The 24,745-nt window shown below is 45.4% G+C and overlaps 1 protein-coding gene across 6 annotated transcripts in view; it reads right to left on the reverse strand.

The window, feature by feature from the left end:
• DTNB (dystrobrevin beta) overlaps positions 1-24,745 on the reverse strand; it is a 233,980-nt gene that overhangs the window by 2,902 nt on the left and 206,333 nt on the right. For 5 of the 6 annotated variants that reach the window (XM_061154961.1, XM_061154963.1, XM_061154958.1 and 2 more), the window contains 3 exons: positions 7,083-7,242; positions 6,213-6,302; positions 2,968-3,021 (listed from right to left, as the gene is read on the reverse strand). In XM_061154961.1, coding sequence (XP_061010944.1) covers positions 2,968-3,021; positions 6,213-6,302; positions 7,083-7,242 — 304 coding nt within the window. The remainder of the gene's footprint in view (positions 1-2,967; positions 3,022-6,212; positions 6,303-7,082; positions 7,243-24,745) is intronic. The other variant, XM_061154960.1, reaches the window with a different exon arrangement.

Consider the following 24,745-nt stretch of genomic DNA (forward strand, 5'->3'; position numbering starts at 1 on the left):
TCTGTATGCTCTTGGTTACAAGGACTGACCACCCAAAGTGAGGGGAGGGCACTCCTACAGTGGAGCAGAATCGTTCCCCAGGATGCACCCGGACAGGGAGCCAGGGTGGGCAGGGAGACGCCAGGGTGAATGTGGCTGGGAAGTTGGGCTGGGTCAGGAGTTCTTCAAAAGTGGCCATTTGGCTCTCATGGTTTCCACTGAGCAGACTATACCTCATGGGGTGCTGACCTGGTTGTGTTTATATTATGTCAGCATGATTTCAACCCCGAAGAAGCCAATCTTTCTCTGTTTCTGGTTGATAGTTATTGCTCTCTAATGCCTAGGTGACAGTAGTTACTGCCACCTCGGTCTACAGTATTAAAATTTCACACGTAGATCACAGTGGAGAAACAGAAGTTTCATCCATAAAAACACTTGGTTGAGAACTACACCTACATAACAGCCACATGTTAGCTACAGGGTCATATCCTGGGACCCATACAGTATTGACAGCCAAATATCCTTTTTAAACCCTACCCATCTCTCACCTCAACTCTTAACACTCTGCCCCTTGGGGATGGCACCTAAAAAACCCACAGAAATGGAAATTCAGGCATTCTCACAACAAGCTTTCACATAGACATACAAAGCAAGAGGGACAGAGAGATGTTGACTGGGCAACACAGGTGCAAAGACAGAGGGTCCCTGAAGCCAGCAGGTACCAGACAAGGGAAACCATACCCAGTCCCTGTGTGAGACACAGCCTCTGTCCAGACTTGAATCAGGGCTAAGGCTAGAGTCTGTGGGCAGGGAAAGGCACAAGCGATCAGGGCAGTCTTCTGTGTGCTTTGGGGGAGCAAGGGAGACTGAGGAGAGGCCCTGGGAAAAACTATTGGGGAAGGGAGGGTATAAGGGGAGAGAGGCCAAAGAAGCAGCTGTTATGTCTTCAGCCAAGAACATTCCACATGAAAGCTGGGATCTGGCTGGATTGTGTGTGTGTGCATGCATGTGTTTGCAGGGTGTGTTTACATAAGCGTAAATCTATCTCTGTGTCTCCCCTCTTCTCTTCACCTCTTGCAGTACAGCCCTCCTGCCTCCTTCCTAGTCCCTCATCGGCATGCAAAAGTCAGGTTTCTCTTCTTTTCTCTGCAGCATTTCTAGACGTTTCAAACACCACTGCCCTCTATTGCTGACCTTTTGACGTCTTTATGTCAAATACATCATTCTCATTAATTCATCATAGCTCTTGTCCACTTTCTCCCAGGCCTCGCTCAGACTCACTTGATGATTGCAGCACCTGGAGTATGTTTTTCTACCCCCGTCTCACTCTTGGTGATTCCAGTGTCCTTGCTGACAAACTCCAAAGACCCCTCTCTCTCATCCACACGAGCTGCTATGGGCAAGCGCTCTGGACCTTCCCCTTCTTAGGTGCTCCCCTGTTCTCATCACAGCCTCCTTTTCTATATCCACTTCTCTCCACTCTTCCTTAAGACTTCTTTCACTGCACTTGGTCTCCCAGTCCATTCAGAGTAAAGATGGGCGCTGGCGTTAGAGACACCTAGGCTGAGTCCAGGCTCAGGCGATTACTACCTAGACACATTTGTTTAACTGCCCTTAGCCTTGTCCTTGGAATCCTTTCCTCATGGGGCCATGGAATTAGACAAGAGGAGTGTGTTAAGTGCACAGCCTCCAACAGGGACCTGAGCGAGCTGGGCCAGCTCCCTCTCATACTCCACTTTCAGCATCCTCAGGGTGGCCACCTGCCTCTCTCTCTGACAAAGTGCTCTCCTGCATGCCACCCTGTCTATTTCCTTATGTTTGTGAATCTACTGATATCCTACAACATGCTGGCCACTGTTCTAGTCACTGGGGATACAACCTGAACACAACAGATGAAAATCTCTGTCCTGGGGAGCTCACATTTTGAAGGAAGCCAGCAATAGATGTATTAAATACATCACAGAAATAACAGCTGACTCTCAAATGTCCAAAGAGAATTGTATTATTTGTTTAGGATAATGTAGAAACATAAAGATTAAGAGCATGAAGTCTAGAGTTAGGAAAACAGTTCAAATCCAACCCTTAGCACAATGTGGTGCCAGTGGTAAAGAACCTGCCTGCTAATGGCAGGAGATGTAAAATATGCGAGTTCAATCCTTAGGTCAGGAAGATCCCCTGGAGGAGGACATGGCAACCGACTCCAGTATTCTTGCCTGGAGAGTCCTACGGACAGAGGAGCCTGGTGGGTTATAGTCCATAGGGTCACAAAGAGTTGGACACGTCTGAAGCGACTTGGCATGCATGCAAGCTGTTTGATCTAAATTTCTCTGAGCCTATTTACTCACTGGTAAAATGGGAGATATCATTATATTACATATCTCACCAAGTTGTTGAGGACTGAATGAGATTATACATGGAAATCATTTAGCACAGCTCTCTGAATGTAATAAGTTATTAAGAAGGTTTTATATACAATAAAATGAGGAAACCTTACTGTCCTAGGTTGATACCGTTTCTCTATTGCTTTTATTTCCTCTGAGAAGCGACAAAACCATTTGGCTATTCTGTCCACAATAATCTCTGCCTTTTAAGAAAACTTCCTGTATTTAAAATCCTATACATAAAGTTTGATGACTAACTTTTCCTGCCACTTCCTTTTACCTCCTATTTTGCATATCTTAATTTTGCTCTCCTAACTCTATCCTAAATTGAGGCAAGGGGTCATGTTTGGCATTTTACTTGTATCCACTTCCTGCATCCCATCCATCTTTCATAGTGTCAGGAAACCAGGAAGCTTTTTTTGTTGATCCACTGACACAAACACCTCTAGGGAAAAACCCGGTGGCCAGTTGGGAAAGGCTGGGAGAAGGATCCACAGGGGTCTGAAAGCTTTGGGGAAAGGTGGTGGCAGGAAGGAAGGAACAAAAGGGAGAGGGGGCTAGGGCTTTGGCCCCCATCAGGCTAAGGGTCCTGTGGAGCTGCCTTTACCTCTGTCCTTCCCATTCTGCATCTTCTCTTCTTCTTCCTCTGCACCTTCCCCTGCTGTGAAAACAAGTCCAAGGAGGCCAGTGACCCTTCAGCCAGTAGAAGCATAGGCAGAGGGAGAAGGAAGGTGCTTAGCAGGCTAGGGACGAAAACCTAGCTAAAGGGTCATGGCTGCGGACCTCCAAGAGTGCTGCGGTCACCTGGTGTGTGCCCTGCGTGGCACATGCTGCAGCATCAGGTCCCCATAAGCCCTGGGCTCAGAGGAGTAGTGCAGTCTGACGTCACCCCCATCCAGCTTCTGGCTCTGTTGCTAGTTTCTCTAAGGGATGACATCTACTAAGAATATGGTGAATACCTTGCACTCAGGTTCAAGAAAAGCACCATAAAAATGTACAGCAGGGAATAACTAGATGAACACTGGCTTCCGTTTAAAAAAAAAACACTAGAGGTTTTAGCAGACAACAAACTTAAAATGACCAAACAGTGCCAAGTGGCAATGTGGAAAAAAAGCTAATGCCATCTGAGGCTGCATTCCCAAGAGGCCTGACCAGGGAGGTGGCGGCTCACTGTTCTGGGGGGGGGGGGGAGGGGGTCTCTGGGGGAAGACCCCTTGTGATCTGGAGATGTGCTCAGTCCCAGGAACTCACTTTGAAGTGGGGCCTTGAAACACTTGGCCACACCCTGGTGTGGACATGCGGGATGGTCCAGGGAAACCTGTGTCACGTGAGGAATGGCTGAGGGAACGGCGAACAGCTGCCTAAAAAGGAGAGGCCGTGGGAGAGCCACGTTGTCTGCCTTCAAATACTGGAAAGGCTAATGTGAGAGGAAGGACCGAGCTTCCTCTGGCAGCTTCGGTGGGGGGGGGGGGGTGGTGGAATGAGAATAAATTCATTATAGAAAGGCAGATTCTGGCTCTCTGATAAGCAAGAACTCCCCAAGGAGGAGAGCACGAGCATGGTCATGAATGAGCTCACTGGAAACAGTCAAACAAAGGACTTTTACACCTGGCAGCAAGCTGGATTAAGCGGCTTCTGAGACCCTTTCAACTCTAAGAGACCATTACTCGTGCAAAAATAAAAGATGAGGAACATAAGCTATGGATATAAACAGTATGTCCATGATACACATAAAGATAATATGAGCAACAGGTCTAGTCCTCATGAGAACCTCAACAGTGACAGTAAAAACGTGCTGGTGTCGGGCAAGGCTCCTCCACTCATTGAGAAGCTGGCAGCCTTGCACGTAAAGGAGTTTGCTTCTGTGTCTGATAGAGACACTGTGCCAGATGTGGACCCAGTCTACGTCCACCGTGGACTTCAGGGCGTTGGAGAATGAAGCATCCATGAAAGAGGTCTTGGTGGGATTGCAGGTTTGACCCCTTATCCTGCATGAGGATGAGGGCAGTGCAGTGGTAAGAGCATCAGCTTAACGTTCACACCCAAGCTCTTAGGACCAGCTTGGCCCCTTCGAGCTGGATAACTTCAGGCAGATTTCTTTACTGATTGCACTTCTAAAGTAAGGGAAGTGGAGGACTTCCCTGGAGTCCAGTGGTTAAGACTCCATGCTTCCAATGCAGGGGGTACGGGTTTGATCCCTGCTCAGGGAACTAAGATTCCACATTAAAAAATTAAAGTAAGGGGAGGGGACAATGTGATCTCTGAGGTACCTTCCAAATACATTACACAGCTTTGTTAAAAACCATCCTTTCCTATCAGGAGAGATGGCTGAACATTCCCACACACTTGCTTTTTTCTGAAGCTGTGTGGTCTCTATATGCTTTGTGTTTAATGATGTCCAGTTACCCCTCAAACTCATGTGATGAGTTCATGAGCCACGTATTTTGCACTAACCCTAATAACCAGCCATGAGGCACAACTGTGGTTAATTTCCATGGCCTGAAATCCCCTAAGAAATTCCCTCCAAAAGTGGGATATCTGGCATCAGTGGGGCACTATATAAGGGAAGGGACTTTCTGATCACCCATGAGGTCATCTCAAAGGCAGTCTCCCCTTTTGTTTATGTGTGTGTAGAGGGGGAAAGTGCTTCTAAAAGGGATTGAGAAATGGTACCAGAATGGAGACAGTGTTACCATCATGCTCCCTCAACAGGAGAACTGACATCTTATCAACTGTACTAGGAAAACCAACCTTATTCTCTTCTAAACAAAAACAGCAGATCTGAGAGGGAAGCCACTGGCCAGACCTCAGCCTGTCTCATGACAACTCTAAAAGTATATGGTTTCACCTACAAAGGTCTGAAGGACTACTCAAGGCTTGCCTTCCCTAAGTGCATGGATTTATGATTTCAATGTATTATGTTTGAGTAAGTACGTGTATCTGAATAGCCCACGGAAAAACTACTTTATATCTTTATTCAACAACCTTGTTAAGCTATTTCAAGGTATCCAAAAGCACGATATTAGGTGAAAGGAAACAAAAGAGGGCCACCAGTATGAGTGACCCACAGTATTAGGAAGGAAATCTGTTTTTTAATATATAATATGGGAATCTGACCACCATAAAAAAAAATTAGTAAAATATCTGGTGGCTTCAAAACTGATGCAATCATGGGGATTCTTGCAGATATGATGATGTGGGAATGGCCTATTTTTTTTCTCCCCCTCTTGGATTTCATGTAGGGGGAAATATGCCATGAGGTAAGGGTCTCAGGAAAATCATGGGAAATAGCTGCGAGACAGACAGACTGAGAAAGAAGTCATAGATAAGACTGAACATGTGGAGTGAAGGAAGCACCAGACTCAGGTCATGAACTTCCAGGGAAACCAGAGCCTCGTCACGGATAAAAGGAAAGAATAGGATTTTGAAACCAAATCAAATAGGAGAAGCAGAAAGGCAGCGGGACGAAGTCCAGAAGCTTTTGTGGCTGATTCGGTTCCCTGTCGTCCAGGAAAGCTCCGAGCGAGATAGCCGAGCAGGCCTAGGGAGAGAGCAGCTGCGGAGGAAGTACAGGCGGGAGACACAGTAAGTGAGGAAGGGGCCCGACGGAGCCAAATTCTTTTAACATCAGAACTTTGTCTGCTCCACAAGGCGTGCTCTTAAGAGAAACTTTAAGTGTGTGACCATGTATGGGAGAGAGGCTCACTGGGGAAGGCATCCAGAGAGTTCCTGGAAAGCAAGGAGGCCGCGCGGTGAAATGAGGGAGGCGCTTTACCACCTGGGGGGTGGGTGGCAAGGAAGGCAGGGGCGAGGAGGGGAGGCAGGAGGCTGGGTGGGAGCTCTGGACGTCACCTGAGTGGAGCTCCTTCACCAGGGATGACATGGTGTTGGTGATGGAGTCAGCAGCCACCAGCAGGTCATTGCGGAGGTTTCTCCTCGTACCTGAGGAGAGGCAGAGCAGATGGCGATGCCTGGTGGGTAGGTGGGTGGTGGTGGGGGCGGGGGGAGACAGAGCTGAGCAGAAGTCTCAGTTGGCTGGCCCCGGGACTTAGTGTGGACTCCTAAGGGAAGATGGGCCAAGCAGCTCCACCTGCTCCCAGGCACTGGTGCCCAAGGCCGTGGTTCTCCTCCCTCTTCTCTTTGTGAAGGCAGGACCCTGTCACCTCCACGCTTCTTAGCCACAATCAAAGAGGTGGACTGCAAACCCTTGGGCAGGACTTACTCTCACCTCCACCTCCCTGCTCTTGTCTCTTCCCCGAGACAAGACAAGACTTCCTGAGCAGCCTCGTCTTCCGCCCACGACAGAACACGGCAGGCCATTAACTCCACAGACAAGGCACCTTCAGCAAGGTCGGATTCAGAGTTCTAGCCTCCTTCTCCTGCTTGCTCTAAACTCTGCAGGCCGAGCACTCGACTTTGGGAATGATCCATCCAACTCCTCTGAAGGAGGCAAAGCCCAAATGACAAGGCACTTCCCACAACCCTCCCCCAGAAGAGCACAGAAACCCAGGAGGCCTGGACCTCACACACATACAAGCCTGCAGATCTCCCGTTGCAGACCAGCCCATCGGATGAAAAGGGGCCAGCACGAGACTTGCTTTTACTGTACATGAAAATTTGAAAGCTAAGCGCACAAAAGAAAATGGGGAGAACCGTAGCAGGAGTCTTGTCCACGTTTCCAAACCCCTTCGGCGCTTCATTTTCCTCTGCTCCCAAACTCACCTTGGGCGAAGGCCTCCTGCATGTCCCCGCCAACTCCGCTCAGTGGGTCCTGCGGGCAGTGGGTGGGGGTGGAGCCGGCAGAGGTGGAGCGCACGGGCATGGGCATGGGGCGGCTGCCTCCGTGAGTGGGCGATGTATGCGGTGATCCGGTGGCCTGAGCCTGGGAGAATCAAGGAGATAAAGCCTGTCATCTCCTGCACCTTACCTCTTTGAGGAAGGGGCAAGTGCTTTTTCTCAGTCAACCTGAGCCAACCTAGGGCTTCAGTTCAGTGGTGCAACGCACTGCATGATCAGATTTGAAAGGAAAGAGTCAGGCTGCCTCCAGGACTGGAGAGAGGAAGAAAAGGAGCAGGGAAACAAAAAGGGAGAAAGGGAGAGAACAAGGGGGAGGAGCGGGGGAGGCAGCAAGAACACTGAAGAATAAACTAAAAGCGGAGGGAAAGTGGAGGCGTGCTCAGGGAGGGAGGGTAGAAGGGCCTTCCAGGTGGACAGATGGAGCGGGGTAGCTGGTGGAGGATTTGGGAGGGGCTGGGGTCACAGCTGGGAAATAATATGCAAACATCTTTCTTTTCTGTTTGCAAACACATTCATGTGCATCATCTCATTTGAGTCTCGTAACGACTCGAGTAGTATCCATTTTAGAGAAGACAGACGAGGATGAAGAGAGTAAGAGCTCTGTGTCAGGGCTGGAACAAGCCCTTCTACTCCCAGCCCAGGGCAATGACATGCGCTTTGCAACTCTGCAGCTGCTGGGCTGCAGGGAACGTGCCTGATGAGTTTGCGGGGCAGGAGCCCAGCAGCAGGCAGTCCCAGGAGCCGAGTCATCTGGCCTGCCGTGCTGCCCTCGTCAAGCACACAGTGCGGTCTTCTGTGAGCCATTCCGTGGGGACTGGGTGAGAATGGACACACGTTTATCGGGAAACCGAGCCTTCCGTGGGAAGGTTCTGGTGTAGTTTTGGAGAAAGCTTGGAGCCATGGGATAAAACTTAAAAACTCCAGTTAAAGGGAATCCACTGAGATTTGGGCTCTGCAGCTCTTTAGAGGAAGGGCAACTGAGGGTGGCGTAAAGACTAGGGTTCTCTTTGGAAGCAAGACTGGGAAAATATAAGCCAAAGTGTGCAAATAAGTTCAAAGGAAGATAATTATCTTTGGGGAGCTGGCTCAGAAACCCCACATACAGATAGAATTGGCTGCCCCAAACAGGCTGACAGGCGGCCTCAGCTCAGCTTCACCCAATGTGAGCGCTGGACCAAGCGGAAGTGGTCTGTTTTCCATCATTCTTGCTCCGACTGGTGTCTGTGTATTTTAATCTGAGAAACTTGAAAAATACAAGGCAAGCTTAAAAGTATAATGTAACAGACCATTCAAATTGATATTTAATATTGTGTGAAATTTATTCTAACACTGCAGATAAATCTGAAGACCCCTTGACTACTAATTCTTTCCAGTCCCTTCTTCTCTTCCCTTCAGAGGCAGCCATTATCATAGATTTTGTGTGAAACTTTTTACCTATGTGTACATATGTTGTTATGAATAATATATGATGTTTCATGCCTTTAAATTTTGCATGAATGGGTATCATGCTGCACATATCATTTGGCAATCTGCTTTTATCATCTAGCATGCTTTTAAAATTTTTACTGAAGCATAGTTGATTTACAATGTTGTGTTTAACGTCTGCTAAAAAGCAGAGACATCACTTTGTCAACAAAGGTCCGTCTAGTCAAGGCTATGGTTTTTCCAGTGGTCATGTATGGATGTGAGAGTTGGGCTATAAAGAAAGCTGAGTGCTGAAGAATTGATGCTTTTGAACTGTGGTGTTGGAGAAGACTCTTGCGAGTCCCTTGGACTACAAGGAGATCCAACCAGTCCATCCTAAAGGAGATCAGTCCTGGGTGTTCACTGGAAGAATTGATGCTGAAGCTGAAACTCTAGTACTTTGGCCACCCGACGCCAAGAGCTGACTCATTTGAAAAGACCCTGATGCTGGGAAAGATTGAGGGCAGGAGGAGAAGGGGACGACAGAGGATGAAATGGTTAGATGGCTTCACCGGCTCAATGGACATGGGTTTGGGTAGACTCCGGTAGTTGGTGATGGACAGGGAGGCCTGGCGTGCTGCAGTTCATGGGGTTGCAAAGAGTCAGACACGACTGAGCGACTGAACTGAACTGATACAGCAAAAATAGCATACTTTTTGAGATCTTTCCATGATACAAATAAATATGAACTTATGAGACCCTTACTTCACATTATATACAAAAACTAACTCAAAATGCACCATACCAAATATAAGAACTAAGACTGTAAAACTCTTAGAAGATTAGACAATGACTTTTTAGATTTGACACAAAAAGTATGCATTACAAAAGAAAAAACAGATAAACTGGACTTCATTAACATTAAAAACTATTTTCAAAGGACACCTTTAAGAAAGTGAAAAAAGAATTCACAGGATGGTGAAAAATTTTTGCAAATCATGCATCCCATAAAGGATTTATATTAAGAATACATACACAACACTGTAAATCAACTATATTTCAATAATACAACTAATTTTTAAAAAAGAATATATAAAGAACTCCTACACTCAATAATAAAAAGACAAGTAACTTTAAAAAATTAAAACAAAAAAAAAGACAGGTAATTTAAAAATATGAAAAGGATCTGAATAGACAATTCTGTAAAGAAAATATGTAAATACAGAATAAGCATATGAAAATATGCTCAATATTATTAGCCATTAGGGAAATGCAAATCAAAACCACGAGATACAACTTCACAACCATACTTTTAAATGGCTATAATAAAAGGACAGATAATAACAAGTGTTGACAAGGATGTGGCAAACTCAGAACTCTCATAAGCTGCTGGAAGGAATGTAAAAACAGTGCAGCTGCTTTAGAAAATGGTCTGGCAGTTCCTCAAAAGTTTAAATATTGTGACAAGTCTACTCTTACATGTATATACTGGCCATAAATGAAAACCTATGTATACACAAAAATTTGTACACAAGTGTTCATAACAGTATTGCACATAATAGCCAAAAAATGAAAACAAATCCAAATGTCCATCACCTGATGAATGATTTAAATAAAATGTAATATGTTCTTTCAATGGAATATGATTAGGCAATAAAAAGGAATGAAGTACTGATACACGCCAGAATACACATGAACCTTGAAAATATGCTAAGTGAAAGAACCCAGTTATAAAAGACTACATATTGTTTGATTCCATTTATATGAAGTGTCTAGTATAAGCAAATCCATAGAAATGGAAAGTAGATTAGTGGTTGTCTGGGACTGGGTGCCTGGGAGGAATGAAGAGTGAATGCTAATGGGTTTGGGGTCCTTTTTGGAGGAGGGGAAATGTCATAAAATGGATCATGGTTTCTGTGACTATATTAAAAACCATTTAAAAGGATAAAGTGTACAATATATGACTTATAGCTCAATAAAACTACTAAAAAAGACACACTAACAAAAATAAAAACGCTAAGCCACAGACTGGGAAAATGTTTGTAAATTATTTCTGATAATGGAATTGTGGATCTTCACAATGATTTTTTGGATTTGATACCAAAAACAAAAGCAACAAAAGCAAAATAACAAGTCAAACTACATCAAACTAAAAGCTTCCACAAAGCAAAGGGAACCATCAACAAAATGAAAAGGCAACCTACTGAATGGGAGAAAATATGTGCAAGTCCTATGTGTGATAAGGAGTAAATATCTGAAATATAGGAAGAACTCATACAATCCTGAAAAAACAATCTGATTTAAAAATGTGCACAGAAACTGAATAGACATTTTCCCAAAGGAGACACAGAAATGGCCAACAGGTATATATGAAAGGGTACTCAACATCACAAATCATCAGGGAAACACAAAACTACAATGAGATATTACCTCATATCTGTTAGGATGGTCATCATCAAAAAGACAAGAGGTAGCAAGTGTTGGTGAGGGTGTGCAGAAAAGGGAACACTTGTGCACTACTGCTGAGAATGTAAACTGGTGCAGCCATAGTATTGAAGTTCCTCAAAAAATGAAAACAGGGGACTTTCCAGGTGGTCTAGTGGTTAAGAATCCATCTGCCAATGCAGGGGACAGGGGTTCAATCCCTGGTCCAGGAAGATCTCACATACTGCAGAGCAACTAAGCCCATGCACCATAATTATGGAAGCCCGTGTGTGGTACAGCCTGTGCTTCATAACAAGAGAAGCCCCTGGAATAAGAAGCCAACAGAGTGAGAAGTCCATGCACTGCAAAGAAGAGTAGTCCCCACCAGCAGCAACTAGAAGGAAAGCCCGAGAGCAACAATGAAGATCCAGCACAGACAAAAACAAACAAATAAAGTATCCATAATTAATAAAAATGAAAAATAGAACTATCATATGATCCAGTAATCCCACTTCTGGGTATATATCCAAAGAAAATGAAAACAGGATTTTGATGGAATATCTGAATTTCCATGCACACTTGTTCACTGTAGCAATAATCATGATAGCTAGGATATGCAGACAACCTAAGCGTCTATCAGCAGATGAATGGATAAAGAAGATATATTATGTATATTCATTATTTATTCATTTATTTATTCATTATTTAGTCACAAGAAAGAAGGAAATCCTGCTGTGTTATTTATGGTAAGTGAAAAACACCAGACAGAGAAAGACAAATGCTGCAGGTATCATCTTTATGTGGACCCTAAAACAAAAAACAAAAAAACCACACTCAGAAACTGAGAGTAGCAAACTAGTTGCCAGGTCTGAGTGGTGGAGGAATAGGGAGAGGCTAGTAAAAGGGTGTAAACTTTTGACTGAAATATAAGGTCTGAAGATCTAATGTCACATGGTGACTACAGTTGATAATATACTATCGTATAACTGAAATTTGCTAAGAGAGAACAACTTAAATGCTCTAACACACACAAAAGATAAATATGTGAGGTGATGAATGTGTTAATAAACTAGATAGGGAAATCCTTCCACCATGTATACATTTATTAAGTCACTTCAATGTATATATTTTAAATATCTTATAATTTTACATGTCAGTTACATGTCAATAAAGCTGAAATAAATACAGAATAAACTATAAGAAAGAACTTGTGTCTAGGACATATAAAGAACCCTTGTAACTGAATAAGAAGACAGACAACCCAATTACAAAACAAAGACTTGAATATACATTTCATGGAGTAAGATATAAAATGAGCTAAAAATTACATGAGAAATGTTCAATATGAGTACTCATTAGGGAAATGAAAAGCGAAATCACAAAGAGATTCCATTTACCCCACTGAAATAGCTACAATCAAAAAGACTAACAAGGATATGTGGAAATGGAAACCCTTGTGCATTGCTGACAGAATCATAAAATGGTACAACCACTTAGGTAGACAGTTTGGTAGTTTCTTAAAATGTTAAATGCAAACTTACCATAAGACCTAGCAAATTCACTCCTGAGTATGTACCCAAGAGAAATAAAGACATATGCCCATCTAAAACTTGTGCACACATGTTCATTAGCAACAGTTCAATAGGCCAAAAGTGGAAATAACTCCAAAGTCCATTGACTGGCAAACGACTTAACGAAATGAGGCTTATTCATATAATGGAATACTACAAAAATCTCTTTTTGATGTCTTTACCACTGTTTAACTTTTATAATAATTTTCCACTGACAATTCAAATGTTCGATCTTGTGAAATATTCTGTTTTTTTCCGTGGCTATAAAACATTTATTATTATTCTTTCAGGGTATATATCTCCTTTCCAACTAGTTTATAAACACCGTAGGAGTCCCATTTTGGCTAGATTATACTATCACTTATTAATCACTGCATTTTGGGAAACAATCACCTTTCACCCTATAACTATTATCAGCCTCTGCCTTTTTGTCCATTTTTATGGGAGGGGGGGCATATGTGTGTGTGCTCAGTCACTAAGTCATGTCTGACCCTTTGCAACCCCATGGGCTATAGCCCACCAGGCTCCTCTGTCCATGGGATTCTCCAGGCAAGAATACTGGGGTGTGTTGCCATGCCCAGCGGATCTTCCTGACCCAAGGATCAAACCTGCATCTCCTGCATTGGTAGGTAGGTTCTTTACCACTGAACCACCAGGGAAGCCAGGGGGCAAATAATAAAGCATACAATTCAACCTAGTTTGAAGGTACTTACGAGCACCAGACCTAGCAGTTTCAGTCTCAATCCAAACAAGATAAGGAAACTGGGAAAAAGATGAGAGAATCTGCAGAGAAGGCAGGAAAGTCTGATGCAGAGGCCTGGCTTTGTAGGAAAGTCCTAAGCTGGCACAGTGGAGGATGCAGGAGATCACAGAAGTGGTGGATCCTGGCAATGCCTGGGCCTTTCCTGGGCCTTCCCAAGGTGGAAGGAAACAGAATGAAAGTTGTTTCCTGGGTTGCCTGAGCAGCCTCAAGGAACCCATGCAGTCAATAGGCTGATACTGTGAGAAGCAACGAGTCCAAAGCTGACTCTCAGTCACAGAGGAATCAGAGCATCAGTGAGGTCAGGTGTGGAGCCTGGATGCTGGGGGAGTCTCTGAACTCAGATGCCTTAGCCAAAGAATGGGGGCTGCTGCCTGCGAGAACCTGGCCTGGCCACAAGCAAAGGACATGATGGCCCCAGCAACATATCGCCTCGAAGCTTGTGGACACTCCTCCACTGATGCTACAGTACCCTGTATAAGTCTCTAGGATGGGGCACTCATTTTGGGTGCAAGAAGAGGGTTAAAAATCTCTGCTTCCTTGGTGGTCCAGTGGTTAGGACTTTACTTTCCAATGCAGGGAACATGGGTTCCCTGGTTAGGTAACTAAGATTCCACAAGCCACAGGGCAACTAAACCTGCATGCTGCAAGTACTAAATGCAAGTTCTAGAGTCTATGCTCCACAATAAGAGAAGTTTGCACACCACAACTAGAGAAAAACTTGTCCAGCTCAGCCAGAAGTAAAAAATATCTCTGATGTGACTGACTTCAGAGTTTGCCTGAAATGCAGAAAGTGAGAAACTCAGCTCAGAAAGTGAGAACTCAAGAGGGAAACTAAGGCCACTCAAATAATTTTTTTCCCCCTAAGTATGTGGCCTGTGAAATTCAAATTGACTTCACCGTATGAAGGGCCAACCCAGCATTAAGCATGTGGCAAAGACTCAATAAACCTCACTCGGGGAGACTGGAGCCAGCATCGCTGCCTAAGGACTGAATGTCAGAGCCCTAAGATCGGAGATGAACAAATAGGTTGCTCTTTAAGAACATGAAACTGAACCTCTGCAAACAGATTAATAGGAAAATGATGATGGCGAATGAGGTAAGAGGAATGGACGGAGTAGACAGCCACATGCGGCTAAAACTCTAGGATCAGGAAATGAATCCTACGGCCCACCATCAGCTTAAAAATAATCAGCCCCCCTTCCTGGGATCACTGCCCAGGACATGCCTTCCGAGGAAGATAGAAACCAGACTCCTGATGTTGTCTTTGTTCAGAGCAGTGGAAAGAGAAAAGCTCTTCTCAGACCCCTGGGAAGGCACAATTTTCTCCATGGATCTCAAGCTTCAGTCCCTGGCTTTAGGATCATGCTGGATTAAAATATAACTAGGATAGAGCTGTCAGGAACCCTCTGTGGATTCTAGGTCCAGCAGAACAATGCCGGTTTGGCATCCTTGTGGGCCAGTACATCCCCAAGGCCCTGGCAGAGACACAAGTCACAGGCAGCCGATATGCAGGGACTTCAGCCAGGCCCAAGGCGGGGGATCAGGAATAGGGTTGATTTGGGATGAGGCTCTGGTGGCTGAGACGGTAAAACATCTGCCTACAATGCGGGAGACCTGGGTTCAATCCCTGGGCTGGGAAGATCTCCTGGAGGAGGAAATGGCAACCCACTCCAGTATTCGTGCCTGGAATATCCCATAGACGGAGAGCCTGGTAGGCTACAGTCCATGGGGTCGCAAAGAGGCAGACACAACTTCACTTTCACATGTCTGTGCAAGGGAGGTCAACTGACTGCTCCTGCACGGTTTCGAGAACAACAGTCTATTGAAATATTGGAAGCACAGCCCTCTCTCCTGCCTTCAGGCCTCTATACTTGCTGTTCTCTCTGCCAGGAGCACTGACCCCCTCCGTGTGTCTGACCAGCTCCCACTGGCTTTCCAGCTGACTGCTTCACTGTCACTTCCCTCGGACCCCTGCACGGCATTAATCTCACCTCTCAAATTTATCTTCCTTACAATTGTGCTTACCACATGTAAAGGCTTAATAAATATTTGTTAAATGACAAGGAGGTGTATCAAGTTTCTGACCCTTTTCCTCCTGTAATGGAAAGTGGGAACGGAGCCAGAGCGGGCAGTGAGCTCTGGGGAGGACTAAATCTATCGCCATCAATAAAGCTTTATGTGAAATGCTTTAACTAGGTAACTGACTGTGGTGGGCAGACCCCTGAGGGGGCTTCCAGTGACACCCTCCCTCCCTGCAGTCACCATCTGATGTAATTCCCTCCCCTTGAACATGGGCTGGCCATAGTGACTGCCTCTAATTGAAGCAGGCCAATGAGATATCATTTCTGAGACCAGCTGATGAAAGACATGACTTCTGTCTTGTCCACACGTGCTCTCTCTTCCTCACAACCCTGCTCACGCTGAGGAAGCCAGCTGCCATCTTGTGAACCGCCCCATGAACAGGCTCACCTGGCAAGTAGCTGAGGGCAGCTTCCAGCCATCAGGCCGGCGTTGAACTGTGACCCTCAATCCTGCAGCCCACAAGGGGTCCTGCCAACAACGATGTGATTTGCTGAGCCCTGAGGTGCCTGCCTCATGCGAAGAGTTGACTCATTGGAAAAGACCCTGATGCTGGAAGGGACTGGGAGCAGGAGGAGAAGGGGACGACAGAGGATGAGATGGCTGGATGGCATCACTGACTCGATGGACTTGAGTTTGACTAAACTCTGGGAGTTGGTGATGGACAGGGAGGCCTGGCGTGCTGCAATTCATGGGGTCGCAAAGAGTCGGACATGACTGAGCAACTGAACTGACTGAACTGACTGAGGTGCCTGCAACCTTGTGAGAAACCCTGAACCTCAGCTTGTGAGAACGCAGCTAAACAGCGTCTGGACCCCGACCCACAGAAGCTGTGAGTTAAGTTTGTTCTTCTAAGCCATTAACTTTCAGTGTACGTGCAGCCATAGATAACTTAGGAGCTAAGCTTGATGTTTTTCTTTATACATTATTAGATCAGCTGCATCTGAAGAGCATTTGATGGAAAGGGATTAGGAGGGAAAATCTGGGGATGCGACCAAGCCCACAGGCCCTCATGAGATGCCAAAGACCCTGGAACCAGGACCATGGATGAGAAGAGAGGCGAGGACACGGGTTCAAGAAAAATTCTTCCTGATCTGAGAATGTGCCTAAATCCCTCAGCACATGAGCCTGTCCTGAGGCTGAAAGTTTCGACCTCTTTACTTTGTCGATGATGACGGGACCTGGAGACAATTCTCGGCTGCGAATCCACTAACTTGTAGAGGAGGGACCACCACAGGCACCAAGATGGAATCTGACTCTCACCCTGGGTGAACGCCAAGGAGGCACTGAGGCTCGGTGGGGAGGGAACGGCTTTGAAGTCTGGAGACCTGGGCTTTTCTATCGATTGTACAGCATACGCATTTCAACGTTTCTGGGGTTCAGTCTTCTAATCTGAGTGGCTTCTAAACTGAGTGGCTTCACTGGTGACCTGTGAAGCATTTTTCAGATGTAAAATTCGAAGATGCTATGCCCTTCACCAAGTTTGCCTCATCTCAGAAATGCCGAGTCACCAAGGCTTTGCCTCGGCTACAACCACCCTGTCGGCGAAGGTTCGTCCTTTGCGGGTGCACGGCAGAACAGAGGCTGTTCTGCTTCTAATTTTCCTTTCTCATGAGCAGAGTCCACACCAGAGATGCCGCCCTTCAGGCCTCCTGCATGCAAAGCTGGTGGGGAGGTGCAGGGAGCAGGCTGCTGTGCGCAGCGTCTCTCAAGGAGACAGTTCAAAACAAGGTCCTTCTAACTCCATAAGTAAGAGTGGAGCGCCTGGCGCATACGCAGCTGGAGGCAGAGTCACAGAGCTCATGGCAGCGCTCCAGCTCGCTGACAGGCACCTGCAGCCCGGGTAGAGATGGCTCATTCTCTGCCCTCCTGACAGGTTTGTGCCAGACAGACACACTGGTCAGTGCAGACGGAAGCACTGCAGTGAGTGGCAGCGCCCTGTCTCGAAGGCCTAGCAGGGTCCCAAGAGGCAGGCCCTCCCCACAGAGAGCGCCGAGTGCTCCCTCCACAGAGAAAAAAACCGATCTAGAAGCAGTGGCCCGACTGGGGGCTGGGGGGAGCATCACTGTTGGAACCTAGAGATTATGGGGAACGTGACACTCTCATAGAAATCAGCGAAGGTGGAGGGACTACTCAGATGTCTCTTAGGGGATGCGGATAAGCTCTCCAATGAGGGTCCAAAACCGCTGCGTGCCTCTGGGTTTCAGCTGCTGGGAGAGCGAAGGTCAGCCTGGGGAGGCTTCATGACACGCTCCCCGGTTTTAAGGTTTCCTGAGGCAAGGACAGTGGGACCTTGTTGAAATACAACCTATTACAAAGGCCTGAACACAGCACAGGCCAGTCACGTGTCCAACCAATAACTAAATACAAGAAACGCCCTGTAACTCAGGTTCTCTGAGTACAGAAGTCCCTTGTAGTGGAGAACAATTCTAGAGAAACGTTACAATCGGAGAGGCTCTCTCCCCTGCTGGTCCTTTGCTTCTTCTCAATCAGCAAAGACTCTGAGACCCTGAGAAAGCTACATATCGTGTTCCAAGAAAAAAGCTCGGAAGTTACGCACATCATGTCAGAGGGTTCATGATCCCAGGAAAATAGGCTCTATTTCAGTTCAGCATTTATCTTTATCTGAGGAGAGAGATGCCTTGAGAGGTCACAAGGTCACAAATAAATTAGTAACACAGTTAAGACGGATACCTGGGACGTCATCTTTTTTTTTTTTTTTTTAAGAAGTTTTATTTATTAAAAAAAAATTGTGGTCACACCCTGTGACATGTGGAATCTTAGTTCCCTGACTAGGGATTGAACCCACGAGCCCGCACCACCTGCATTGGAAGGTAGAGTCTCTCCCGGACCACCGAGGAAATCCGCCTGGGTGTTCTAATTGTCCTATACTTCAGGGAGACTCCTAAGCACACCGGGATCCCAGCACCACGTTTCTCAGGTCAGACGGAACATGCATCAGTTGAGACATCCCACTGCTGAGGCCATGCAACAGAAATTAATTTCCACCACGACCAAGAAATGTGAGAAAGGAGAATACGGTGATTCTGACTTAGTCTTCTGTTTGAGTGCAAATCTAATAGTGGAGCCAAAACAGGTGCAGAGAATGCCAGAGAAGGTGACTTGAGGACACTGTGAGTTAGACAGGGACTCACACAGTGGCAGAGAGCGGGGCCGCACAGGGGTGAGGCTCTTTTTGCAGCAGGAATATGATGTGTGTGCTGTCCTGGCCACACTCGGCCATCTCCGGCAGGGTGCCTGGCACACAGTAGTGGCTCCATAAATACTATTTCCTTCCCTTTTTTTTCCTGATGGAACAAAGTATGAATTTTTCTTTTAATCTCCCTGATACACGTTATCATCAGGTAATCAAACCCATGGAGGCTCATGGCAAAAAGCCTGATCTTTAGAGTTCATGCCCTCGCCAGAGCAACTATTAACAGCATCCCCTCCACACACACGCCCAGTGACAACTCTAAGCTAAGCGGTTATCATGGTAACAGAAGGAGACACTTGAGTCTCCATTTTTCTCTCTCTGACTCATGGACACCTGCCAGGTAGCAGATGGCCTGTGTGGACAATTACCTTCATTTTGCTGCAGTGTATTCAAAATAAACAAACTGGCCTCTTTGCTGCCGATTTTCAGAGGCCCACTCAGAAAAACAACAACAACAACACCCCAAGGAAACAACATTGGGAGAAAGGAACTACAAGTCTGAAATTTAGAGGAGGCAACCATGAACATACAGAGAACTGGGATGTATAGAGAATGGACTTTGTATGTTTTTCTCTTTAACAAAAAGTTAAAAACAAACAAACAAAAAAAAACAAGCCAAGACTATTTTGAGCTGGTGCTGATGGTGCCTCTGCTGGGAAAATGCAGCTGTCTCATCAAATGTGGAAGTAAAAGGAGAGGGATTATCTGATGCTGCACTGTCTGTCCTGCTGCAAGATTTGAAAATAATTGCCTAATATGACAAGAGCTAAGACTTCGCGGAGGGGAATCAGGCCCAGGGATGGAGGTGAGAACACAGGAGAACAGGTTTGAGGAGAGAAGAAAGACAGTCACATGGCAGTGAGCAAAGCAGAGGCCGCGGTTCCCTCTGGGGTGAGTTAGAAACAGGTAAAGAACATGCCTGGAAACCTTCCTCCCTCCCCAAAGTGTCTACCTCTGAGTGTAAGGGTGGTGCAGCTTTTAAGGATGAACTTGGCTTCTAAACTCCCAAGAGAAGGGCCAAAGAGTCTGATGATGTGTCTCTTCTCTCAACACCATTGGTATACATTTATGGTGTGTGTCTGCTGGAAGGATGGGGCCACCGAAAGACCTGTCCCGAGGTCCCTCTGCAGAGGGCAGACACCTGTCTGTTCCCACTTCACTTCAGGAAACTCAGGGCTTACCCGTGACCTGTCACCCACTGTGGGGTTAACTGCTATGGATGGGAAACAGCAATGGGAGGACTGGTAGGTTCTGTGATCACGATGCTACCAACAGGCAGAAGGTTACGGTTCTCAGTTTTCATGACTCTGCCCCTATTCAAGTCGAACTAAATTACACAGAAGGCAAAGTTTATCTGAGGCTGAAAAGGGTGGGGGCAAGGTGTCTAGGTATCTTTCTGGGTGGAAGGAAGAAAGCATATTAAGTTCCTGAGACTGTCTAAGAAGAACAACCTCTTAAAACTCACCATAAACCCAAAGATCAAAAGAGAGTTGAAATTTAAACTTTTAGATAGGGAAACTCATAAATTCCAAGACTAGAATTACCCTCTTTCTGTTTGTTTCTCCTAGTTTGCCCAGGTCTATTTGAAATGGAGTCCCATTAGTTCTCATCATAGGATTTCAAAGCTAGTTCTCAGCAAAATGATCCAGGACCTCACTGAGGGAAAAATCCTTATACAATGAATACCAAACACTGAGATTGTATATTAGAAACCAAAAGATGACAGGATTCCAGGAGAGTAGAGTCCTTAATGCAGACATGAATTCAGTGATGGGTCAGGCAGCCAGAACCTATCAAAGATATTTTAAAGTTCAGTGAGTCAAATTTAAATGCTGCTTCTGGGTAAGTAAGTAAAACTTGTATGATGAGTTGGGGTACCCGATCCAGCACTGCCACTCTTTGTTGAGTCCCTGTTCTATATAATAAGGTGGTTAAAATCCAGGTTTAGCAGTCAGGTGGACCTAGTTTGGATTCCAGCTCTGCCACTGACTAGCTGTGTGACCTTGGGCAACTTACTTAACCTCTCTGGGCTAAGATTCTTCACATGTAAAGTGGAGATTAAGTGTATCTTCACGGGTTAGTGAGGATGTACATAAGATGCTTCATATCCTGGCTCATGGGGTATGACCTGCCATGATTCCATTTCAACAGGTGCAAAGTAATGGTATAAAGCGGCAAGGTCTCCACTCTCTGCAGGTTCACAGCCTCCTAGGCAATTTGGCATGTAAGCAGCTGGCCTACAAAGGAGGATGAAATAGCAGAGGTACAAAGGAAAAGGAAAATAGAGGCAAGAGGGTTTAACTCTGACCTTCCAGAACAGGGTAAGGTTTCACAGGCGAGGTGGCATCTGAGAGTGTCTTGGATGGTATAATTTCAACAGGCAGAAGCGGCTCAGGAACGGCAATCCAGGTGAGCAAAGGGCACAGAAGCTCCCCGAGAGAGGAGGCTGGGCTTGGGGGTGGGGAGGGAGCACGTGGGGACACTAGCAGGCAGGGAGCCCAGAGGATACATGGTGGGAAAGACAAGTGTGGGCCACAATCATCTAGAACCTTAAATAAACGGTCATCACGTTTATTTACTAGGCCATGGATGGGCAAACTACAGCCCATGGCCAAGTCCAGCTCGCCACCTGCTTTTTTAGTCTGTGAGCTAAGAATGGTTTTCACATTTTTAAGTGGTTTTATTTTAAATGGTTATATAAGTCCTTACATAATGCCTTTGATTTGGTTCACAAAGCCTAAAATGTTTACTACCTAACTCTTTAAGAAAAAGCTTGGTGCCCCTGCTATGAGCAATGGCAGATGGAGTCTGTGAAGGCTTCCAAGGAGGGATTGGTGTGGTCAGTCTGGTCGGATTTAGGAGTCTGGCTCTGAGGCAAAGCGAAGGTCGGATTGAGAAGCAGCAGACAGGAGATCAGGTGACAGATGATGGAGGCTGGAATGAAGAATGGTGACAGGGACTGGGAGGAGAGGGACATAAGCAAACTTTTGGAGAAAAATTTGACTACACTTTGGCAACTGAGTGGGGAGAGCAGCGGACTAGAAGAGAGCATGCATGTGGGGATTGCTGGCAATGACATTAACAGAAGCAGGGCATGTGGACAAAGGGGTGATTTGTGGGGAAAGTTGACTAGAAATATTTCACCATCCATCCCATATCTAAACCTCAGAATAAGGGATGCTGAGAATGCTGCAAAGGCTCAGAGTGGTATCAGAGAGAAAGGTTCTCGAATCCTAGTTCACCTACCAGGGATGTAATCTGTGCCCCCTGCAGTGGAAGCTCAGAGCCCTAACCACTGGACAGCCAGGGTGGTCCCAAGTAGTGCTTTTTCACTGGGGATAACTGTACCTGCTAGGAACCTTGTGGGGGTGAGGGTGGGGGTGGGACACATAATCGAGATTTAATAGGTGGAGATCAAGGATGCTGCTAGACATTCTATAATATACAGAACACTCCTCACCACCCCCCACCCACTACAGACACAGACACAGACACACACACACACACACACACAAAAGTAATCTGGCCCCAAATGTCCATAGTGCTGAGGATGAAAATGTGGTTGAGGGTGATAGCATTATGAGGTCCTAAAGAGAGTGGCCTGTCTTCCCAAATGGTGAGCTGCTATAGAAGGAAGCGGGGCTACCACTAGCTCCAGATCAGGTTAGAAACTGATCTTCAAGGGGCCAAGAATAAACTCTGAGATTCTTCTGCACATTTGGGAGCTGTCCGGGGGCAGCTATAGGCCTGAAAATCTCCTAGATTCTTGCTTGGTTTCCTGAGATCTGAGCTGGTTAAATATGGGAGCTGAAATTTGAAATATGAAAGCAGTGGATAAACACTGAATATTATATATAAGTTAATATGAATATATAGTAATAAAAGCATGGAAGGATTTATGATTAGCCAGCTTTGTAGAGCAATAATTAGTTGGCATGGGTTCTTATTAAAGGTACCACTTTAATGGCTGAGTAATATTCCATTGTATACATATACCACATCTTCTTTACCCATTCCTCTGTCAATGGACATTTAGTTTGCTTCCATGTCTTGGCTGTCGTAAACAGTGTTGCAGTGAACACTGGGGTGCATTTATCCTTTCAGATCATGTTTTTCTCTGGATATATGCCCAGGAGTGGGATTGCAGGGTCATACAGTAGTTCTATTTTTAGCTTTTTAAGGAACCTCCATACTGTTCTCCATAGTGGCTGAATTAAAGGTACCACTTTAGCTGCAGGTAACTGTCTTTCTGCATTGTCTCTAATTTTATAAAGAATGATTTTGTATTTCTTCTCTTTTTTTTTTTTTAAAGCATTGGGCAATCTATACTGCAGCGCCAAATGGGAGTAATTCTACCTGCCAAATTATGATTAGCAACAAATGGAGAAGAGTGCAAAGGAGTCTCTCATACTCTTTATAATATGATTCTTTGGCTGAAATTAAGCAGATGTTCATTTCAGTTAAGGACACTAAGCCAGGAAGCTCCCTACCTTGGCACTGCTGTTAATTTGGAACATCAGAACCAGCCCGAGGTCAGCTATAAAACCCTAGAGATTGGTATGGCATCAGGATTCATGGAAACGCCGACAGATGCTCTCCAAGTGGAGGGTCACGGATCCAATCGCATGCCAAGTGAGGATGCTGAGTGAGGTCTCACAGAAATAGTATAGGGAACTCTTTTTTCTGCGGGAGGCATCCCAGAATCCCAGAGCTAAGCCAAAAGAGAGGGATTATGGAAGAAGCTGATGTTGTTTTCTTAGGATGCTTTTTTTGTCTAGAGAAGTGGAAGGAAGAAGGTTGTCATGATAAACCCTGGAGAAGGAGTTGGTTAGAGGGCCCAGGAAATGAATTGAAGGTCAGAGGGTTTCAAAGTCACAAAAGGAAACATCAGTCAAATGAACCCAAGAGGATTTCCGCAGACCCTTCTTGGTTCATAGCCTTTCCCCAAATACACCGATTGGTATCAGTGATGAAAGGATCAAAGAATTGTGGACTGGAAATCTATAAATGAGAAAATTGAGGTTTGTAAAGGCTATATACATGGTGAGATAGAAAAGACATGAGGTTTTGTAACAATCTATTCACATACAACTCTGTAAGGTAAACTCCTTATTTAACTCCTTCCTTTGTTGAGGTGACATCAGTGGGGGTGGGGTTGAGCAGGCTGGACAAGAAGACAAAAGTCCATCTTTCAGAGCTGTCTACACTCTGCCGTACTGAAACTTTCCTTTACAAGGCTGCTTCCTTATTGTCAAATCCTTGTCTTAATTGCCTTATTAACTTTCTCCTTGAAACTTTCTGGTTTTTCATGAGAACCCACAATCCTACCTCCTCTTTATTCTTTTTGTCTACAATGGGTTTTGCCATGTTTATGGGTTCAACTCTAATTTTATGTTGCTAGCCCTGTTTCTCCACTAAATTTCCAGCAGCCTAACCCCAAATATCTAATAGACCAAACGAAAAGCTTGACTGTCTGCCTACTTTTTGTAGCTCGGTATGTTCACCATCAGATCCAAGTCCCTTTCCTGTATCCTACATCATCTCCCTTTTTCCATTTTTTCTAAGTCAATTTCCCAGGCTCCTGGGCTCAAAACCTAGAAGTCACCTTCTTTTCTGTTGATGAGACCCAGAATATAGTATTCTGGGGGGAGATATTACATCCTAGACTACTGGAGAGTGAACTTCCCCAGTCTGGTGTGTAGAAACCTTTTCCAGAGGCCCTGGTGTATATTTTTCATATATTGTATGCATTCTGATCACGAGAACAAAAGATATAAATATAGAATAGGAGGAAAATAAACAAAGTAGGTAAGGAAAAGTTTCAGCTTGTGATCGATGCCAGTGATGAAAAATATTGGGGGTGCTGCAAAGAGCCAAAGCTATTTCCCTTATATTTTCAGGCTATAAGCTCTCTCTGTTTAAGGAGTCTGGGGGAAATGAAGTGTAAGTACCTATTTTTCAATATTGCTATGACATTTTCTTTTGGAGAAAACAAACAAAAAACCCCCAACAAGCTACCAGGTGCCTATAGTAAGTACAGGAGCCAAGACTGGTGAATGTGACCATGTTTGAAGACTTTCATGAGGCCATCTATGGGAAGATGTACAAACAGTGGGACTGGGATCCAGGC

This window comes from Dama dama, chromosome 11, assembly GCF_033118175.1.
Source record: "Dama dama isolate Ldn47 chromosome 11, ASM3311817v1, whole genome shotgun sequence".
In the NCBI taxonomy this organism is placed as follows: Eukaryota; Metazoa; Chordata; class Mammalia; order Artiodactyla; family Cervidae; genus Dama; species Dama dama.